The sequence below is a fragment of the Ascaphus truei genome, chromosome 3, assembly GCF_040206685.1.
Source record: "Ascaphus truei isolate aAscTru1 chromosome 3, aAscTru1.hap1, whole genome shotgun sequence".
Classification (NCBI taxonomy): domain Eukaryota; kingdom Metazoa; phylum Chordata; class Amphibia; order Anura; family Ascaphidae; genus Ascaphus; species Ascaphus truei.
In genome coordinates this window covers 5,116,343-5,123,887 of record NC_134485.1, presented here as the reverse complement: position 1 = coordinate 5,123,887, position 7,545 = coordinate 5,116,343, and the positions used below count along the sequence as shown (strand labels likewise).

Sequence of the window (7,545 nt, the reverse complement as noted above, 5' to 3'; positions counted from 1 at the left end):
ATATGTTATTGTAAGTAGTACACATACATGATGAAAGGAAAACATTAAGAAGCTCCAAGGAAGGTGTAGGTAAGTAATATTTTACAGTTAATCCTGCTCGACACGTAAATGAAAGATGTTAGCAGTTAAAGAAAACTTTTTTTTTTTACTTGCATGTGAATACTATTAACATGCAATGACTACCTAAATTACCTACCAAACACACCCCAATAAAATGTTTTGTAGCTAAGTGAATGTCACCTTCTCTAAACATTGCAACTGTGTAATGTTAGACCATTACTTAACAGATGATAAATACATAAATATTAATTACATTATGCATTCATTCAGACTGTGATCATTTCCAAACCTTCACATGTATAAGGACATACTTTAATGTTTGGAAACAACAGCTCTTGATCATACATACAATATTAATTAGATAATCTTAAGTCAACATCACAAGGCCAAATACAGATTTACTTAATTAGAAAATGTATTCTATTTTTCCCTTTTGGGACCGAGTCACAGGCCTGCTTGTTGTCGATGGTGTTTTTTTTATCCGTTTGCCAACAACTTTAGGCAAAACACAGCCAGTTTGAGTGGCCTGTGGCACTTCACGGGCAGGAGGATTGGGCATTGACTCTTCACGGGCATGGCTAGTGGGCAGTGAGACTTCACGGCCAGGGCTAGTGGGTAGTGACACTTCACGGGCAGGGCTAGTGGGCAGTGAGACTTCACGGCCAGGGCTAGTGGGTAGTGACACTTCACGGGCAGGGCTAGTGGGCAGTGAGACTTCATGGCCAGGGCTAGTGGGTAGTAACACTTCACAGGCAGAGCTAGTGGGCAGTGAGACTTCACGGCCAGGGCTAGTGGGTAGTGACACTTCACGGGCAGGGCTAGTGGGCAGTGAGACTTCACGGCCAGAGCTAGTGGTCAGTGGCAGTTCTGAACAAGTTGGTAGACAGTGCACAACTGATGGTTGCTCCGTTTCATGTTTTTGTATTTTAGTTTTTTTCCAAAAACTGGTTAATAGTAATTGCTTGTGCATTTTTCTTTTTGGTGCCTCCTTTGTAGGTGTCAGCTCCAGATTTTCTACAGCAGGTTGGCAGCGGTTGGAAGTAGAGAGGAACATGCACAGAACTTGCAGCTACTGTACCGGTAACATCCCGTCCTGGGGAATGAATATCAGATGCATGGGGTGAAAAATTAGCAGCATGTAAAGATCCATCCTGTGATGGGGTGAAGCTGAATTGATGTGCTGTTGTAGTCATTCTCAAGTGATTAGCTTGGGTTAGCTGAACAACTACTGCTTCTAATGTCGTGTTTACTGTTTGTAATTTTTTAGGAACTTCAATGAAGACTCTATGGAGATGTGCCAATTGTGATATCGTTTCTTCCTGCAGTGATATCATCCTTTCAAGCACTGACATCATATCTGCATGGCGACGATTTTCTGCTACAACAATTTTTTCTTCAGAAGCTGCTATTGCTGCGTATGTGTTACTTGCTGGAGGAATTGCCTGTGTCACTGTTTGAATGGGAACCTCTTCATTTTCACTTAATAGCATTTCTGTGTCTTTGGCATCATTATGTTCTAAAAATAAAAGAACACATGATGAAATGGCATGCTAATGTCTGCTGTTTTACTATGTAATTATACACTGTGATAACAAATATCACCTAACATGTTTCCATACGTTTTATGACGTCACATTAAAATGTACCTTGACTTAAGAATTATGTTTGGACTCAGTGTGAAATAACAATGAATGAAAGGTTGTTGAAACCTCACAACTCCTACATGATACTGTACATCCCAAACACAATACATGTTCTCTATAGAAACTTCTTTTTCAGTGACACTAAGTTATCCAATTTAATCCACATGTCTTCAACCATTAATTAACATGACAACATAACATATAGAAGTGAACATATTATATGTCCGCCACCTCATACACTCACCTTCAGGGTGCGATGAGCTGCATGAGCCAGGTGAACACACTTGCTCAGTCTCAGGTGACACGTGTCCTCCAGGAGCAACTATATAGAACAATAACATAAGTTGTTAATTCACATGTGTACATAATGACCATTGAGTTAGTGTATGTTGAGTATGTAAGGCAAACTAACAGCATCAGTTCCTGAACTTGAAAAATGTGAGTGGCAAACTGAACATTATTCGTTTTAATAACAATGTACATGTCAGTGTACTTTGGACTATTTAGATCACTAACATACAATGTTTATGCAGTAATGCGTTTTACCAATATTAATAATATTGGACATACACTGCATATGTTGTGCAGTAATATAAAAAACATTATGTACATCACTATCATGAGATCAATGTTGACAAGGTTTATCATTAAGTAGGTAATATTAGAAAAGTTTATGCTTTTATTACTGGATGTGTACTACAGTAATAGAAGCTGTTGCAAGGCTGAATGTTGCTGCCACTCAACAACAAAACACTTGCATTGTGCCGCTCACAGAGGCTACTGGAGTCATAATTTGGTGTTGATATAAGTTGAACTATATATCTGAGTTAACGAATGTGTAACGTAAGTTTTGATACATAATGCTTTGGTGGGTGAATTTGTACATAGATTTAACATTTCAAATGAGTGTGATTAACTTCTATTTAGCTTGTCAGGTTTAAAGAACTGTAGTCCCTCCCCCAAAAGGTGACATAACCGTGACCTTTCAATTAATTCAAGCAGCTGTAAGTGGTCTCTACAAAGTAGACCGTATTACATGGCTGTGTGCACAACCCCACCCCCTGTGTTCACGTGTATGCTGTGATGACATATTAATTGCAGCAGGTTTAACACAATGTTAGATGATCTAAATACTATTATGAAGTGAGCTAGCTATGAACACAATTACATAACATATGCAACGTGTGCCTCATTATGGTCTCTGTACAGTATGTGACATGAAGCAAAAAAGGACCTTTTAATAACCAAAAGCAAATGTGTTAGTGCAAGTGATGTTTGTTGGCCGTAGCAATATCTTTGATGCATGATTTGAAGAGGCAGTAATGTCATGTTTCTAGGTGTCAAATAAATTAAATATACATTACTATTACATATGTGTGTACTGCAACACTACATAGTAATGTTTGCTCATTAGCATGTGTTAGACATGTGTGCTACCCTGTTGTTCCCCATCTTCGGGCAGCATAAATTGCTTCCACTGCAGCAAAGGATTGTGGGAGATGACATGCAAATGAGCACTCAGTGCCACGTGATATCTTATTTACTGCTTTTAGTAGGACAACGAAATATAAATATATACTGATAGATATATATATATATATACAGAGAGACATATATACATATATAGATGTAGGTATGCTTCTATTGGGAGGAAAGTATAAATAGCAGCGGAAAATTCGCTAATAACTGTAACCAACGACACGCCTAGTACAGTAACATTTCTCACCTGGTGGAAATTCAGAGGAATAAATTCCGATGTCTCTGTCACCGGACAAACCCTCCACGACGACGGGAAGTAATTTTTCACGAAGCTGCTCCTCCAATGGAGTTAATATGAGACGTTGTGCTGGCGGCCCTCCTCCAGTGCCACAAGCATGCAAGCGTAGTTGTTGTATTTTCTTTTTTAATCTTGCCCTAATATCGTCAAATCTCTTGCGACAATTATTCTTGTCCCTGACACGATTCCCACACGCATTCACACCAAGTATTATTTCATTCCACTTCTCTTTTTTGCTTGCTGAACTTGTCCGCCCTTGAAATACATACAACATATATGACGTTAATTCCTACTAATAAAACGAACAATTTCCTACACTGCTAGCTGTTCCAAGAGATACCAAACATGCTGGTTTATGTGTAATATGTGAAGCAGATGAGCATTCACTTGTAAACATAGACATGTAAGGAAGTTTGCATAAATATTGTATGAAGTTTGCGCCAATTGAACGACTGAGTGTTCTTGTCGTTGTAACGCATGATAAAAATATGTCATTACAAAATAATGTAGATTGATAGATATTATGGACCCATAATTGCATATTAACACACCTCACATGACCTAAGATCACATGTATTTGAAGAATGAATGCTAAGGTAAACTCACCTACTAAATAGCCAAACAGAATGTCATAGTGCTCCAGAATCCCAGTAACAAGAGCTGTGTTTTCCTGGTCATTGAACCGAGGATTACGTGGCTGCTCCACACGTTTCTTCCGAGCACGTTTAGACTCAGAGCTTGGCTGGTGCTGACTGGACTCTCCATCTTCCAATGGAAGAGACTCCAAAAGCGGGCCACCAGCAAGCACGCCACCACCAGACACACCAGCCGCAAGTGAGCCACCAGCAGCACTCGCACTCCCACCAGCAGCACTCACACTCCCACCAGCAGCACTCGCACTCCCATCAACAGCACTCACACTCCCACCAGCAGCACTCGGCTGAACCCTACGTTCACTCATACGCGTGGGCACACGACGAGCAGTACCACTCACACCAGCATCACTTTTCCCACGTTTGCCGGCCATACCTGTAGCACTCACAAATAACAGAAAAGAAATGTAAAGCCAATCACACTGAACACTTACACATATAAAACAAGACAAAGATGTAAACAAAACAACAAAGGCCAAAGCTCTAACAATACACAACAAGTTTCTCAGTCAATATGCAAATATGAAATCGCCCAGCTCTGTGCGTCTCTCTCTCTCTCACTCCCAACAACACAGAGAATGATTAACAGTACACGTTGCCTTTAAATAGGCCGCGCAATCCAAAACATGCTTGCTTCGCCTGATTCAGCAAGAAGTTTAATTGGCGAACCTAACAGCACCCCACCATGCATGCCGATACACCTGTGTGTGATCAGCAAATCATCGTGAGAGTGGGCGGAAGTGTTTTCGGCTTGATTGGGAAGGGATTCGGCACTTACTGCATACGGAGAGGGAAAATCGCCTAAATCATGCCAAATCGGTAAGCTTGGCCTTTGCACATTTTCGGCGCTTACTGCATGAGGCCCCTAGTGTCTCTGCAACCTCAATAGTATTTGTTAGCAATTCATCACTCTGCTATACTTCTTGTGATGTGATGCTATTTTAGTTGGAATATTGTATTGTTAACATTGATTTGTTGCGTCTACATGCAGCTTACATTTTAGGCAGCATGTATACAATGTAAATGCAATGTTTTAAGTGGCATTTGAGAATATGGATTGGCATTTGATGCTTTAGATTGAATGATACATTTTAATTCATTGAGGATGTTATGGATAAGTGGGGTTGCCATTGCAGGATGGCTTAACCCCTTAATTTCCTTTGAGGTTAGTACCCGATAAGGTGATTAAGGGGTTCATTGATATGTGAATGTCATTGAACTGTATTGGCTATTTATTATTTTGGCAACGGAACACAAGGATGATGCTGGCGACGGGGCCTTCTTATTGAAGAGGTTAGTAGATTTTTAATTATTTTACTACGGTGTTTAATGTGTTTAATAATGGCAAACTAATGTATTCTCCCTCTGTGGATAATAGTTATTTGGCACATTATTGTACTGTATGTGCTGGGGGTAGGGGGTATTGGCCCCAAGGATTTGTGGTAGAACTCCCTTGTGGGTAGTGGGTGAGGGTGGTTAGGCCTCAGGGGGTGGGGGGTTAGTGGGGAAGGGTATGTGGGTGATGGTGGGTTAACCCCTTAATGACTGTAGCGGTTAATAACCGCTATGGTGATTAAGGGGTTAGGGGGCATTACATGGGATGTTTTTATTCTCGTGTCTGTTTTGCAGAAGCGGATGGGGCATTAGCAGGATGAAGATGAGGATGGCCTTCATCGTGGCAGCCAGACATGGGTGAGTGCTATATGTATTTAATGTCTTTATTGTTATATATATATATTTCTTTAGTTAGTGTGGGGCTGGTGTGTGTTTTCTTTTAATTGTGGTTAGCGGGGGTGGGTGAGGGGGGTATTAGCCCCAACGGTGGTTTTTTTAGGGCTTGCGGGTGGGTAGCGGCAGGCCTTAACCCCTTCATGATCGTAGCGGTATTATCTGCTACGGTCGTGAAGGGGTTAAGTGCACCCGAAACCCCCCCCCCCCACAAGCCCTAAACAAACAACAAGGGCCAAATACACCATTCACCCACCCCCCAATACCCACAAGAAACCTGGCACGGCTGTTTAACCCCTTCATTGCCTTAGCGGTTAGCCGCTAAGGTAATGAAGTGGGCTTTAAATGCATTTGTCCTACCTCGGATGCATGCCAGGGGGCTCCGGTGCTGGTATTAATGGTATCAGCTCCGGAGACCCCCGGCATCAATCCCAGCCAGGAAAAAGGCCTGAATTTTTTCTAAGTGCCAATCCGCCGCTCATCCGCTGCCTCTCAGCAGCAACTTGCCAACTTTTTCTTGCGTGGTTATCCACCATTAAAACGCCATTCTAGAGTGGCGAAAAGCTCCGCTTAGCTACTTGCCACTACTAGAATACAGCGTGGCGGAAAAGGTTTCATTTTTTGGCGGAAAGTGCCTTCTCGCCTCGCTACCGGCGAGAAAAAAAAAACGCCATCTAAAAAGGCGGATTTTTTGAATTTCGCCACTTTCTCGCCCCTTACTGAATTCGGATAGGCTTTTTTGGCGGGAAAGTGGCGAAAAGTGCCTTTCCGCCGCTTACTGCATGATGCCTCAAATGTCCGAGATTTTTGAAATCCCATCCTTGTCGCCAAGCTGTTAATGTTCCAAAATTGACAAACGGGGTTCAGTTGATAATAAGTAGTTTATTTTAATACAAAGTATAGTATGATCATACTCATTCAAAAGACTACAAGACTCTCTCTGCCAGGGAGTGTCCAGGCAGCCTCTTTATACATTCTTGGTTCTTTTGTCTAAAACGGTTACCAGGCAGATTACACTAACCACTCCTTATTTCTTAAACCAATCATATTACAGCCATTAAACCTGGTTAAAACTAGTCTCAAAACAGCTCTGTATAGGAACCAGGTACCAAGTCTCACTAGGAATGTGGGCGTTACTTTAGACACATTCGTAAATCAACTTAGGAGAGAAATCTCTCATTCATACCAGATAAATTCTTTCACACAAAATGGATTCTGGACATGACTGACTTTACAAAATGGAAACTGAACATCACTTTCAATCCTTCTCCAGAGACCCCCACCAGTCCATTTCAATAATATATAAACAGGATCTTCATTTCAAATATATTATTTTGTCAGATCTTTTAAACAAAACTGTGTTCTTGATGTCTGACATCACCTTCCGGGTTGTCATGGACTGAGGAAGCGTAGGGTGTAAGAATCTGCAGGAGCCAGACAGGGACGCAGCGAGTGGGAGAGTCTGTGAGACCTCGATCAGACGCGGTGTACCGGAAGGTGACGTCAGACGCTGAGAGTACCTGTACAAACACACGTGAGATGGGAGATTCTTCCCTGCGTTCTGCTGGCGTTTTCATTTAAAAGATCTTAACAAATGCTTAAATGCACTGTAATATTGTGAGCACCTTCTAGTTACTTGGATTGAAGTAGTTAAATCTGTATGTAGTGCACATTCCCCCACCCC

General features: G+C 41.6%; 1 protein-coding gene across 1 annotated transcript; it reads right to left on the bottom strand.

Annotated features, from left to right (window-relative positions):
- Positions 1-394: 394 nt before the first annotated feature.
- Positions 395-5,943, bottom strand: LOC142490863 (uncharacterized). The gene is made up of 3 exons (XM_075593282.1): positions 3,430-5,943; positions 1,948-2,025; positions 395-1,576 (listed from the first exon to the last, which is right to left on the bottom strand). Exons 1-3 carry the CDS (start codon positions 3,752-3,754, stop codon positions 987-989), a joined length of 993 nt encoding a protein of 330 aa, XP_075449397.1. The 5' UTR covers positions 3,755-5,943; the 3' UTR covers positions 395-986.
- Positions 5,944-7,545: the final 1,602 nt, after the last annotated feature.

What these genes read in the sequence shown, in the direction of transcription:
- LOC142490863 (XM_075593282.1), bottom strand. Translation starts at nt 3,754, where the DNA reads ATGTTGTATGTATTTCAAGGGCGGACAAGTTCAGCAAGCAAAAAAGAG. An exon ending in TTCCTCTGAATTTCCACCAG is followed by an intron (nt 2,026 to 3,429) that starts GTGAGAAATGTT and finishes TGTTCTATATAG; the next exon opens with TTGCTCCTGGAGGACACGTG. An exon ending in CAGCTCATCGCACCCTGAAG is followed by an intron (nt 1,577 to 1,947) that starts GTGAGTGTATGA and finishes TTTTATTTTTAG; the next exon opens with AACATAATGATGCCAAAGAC.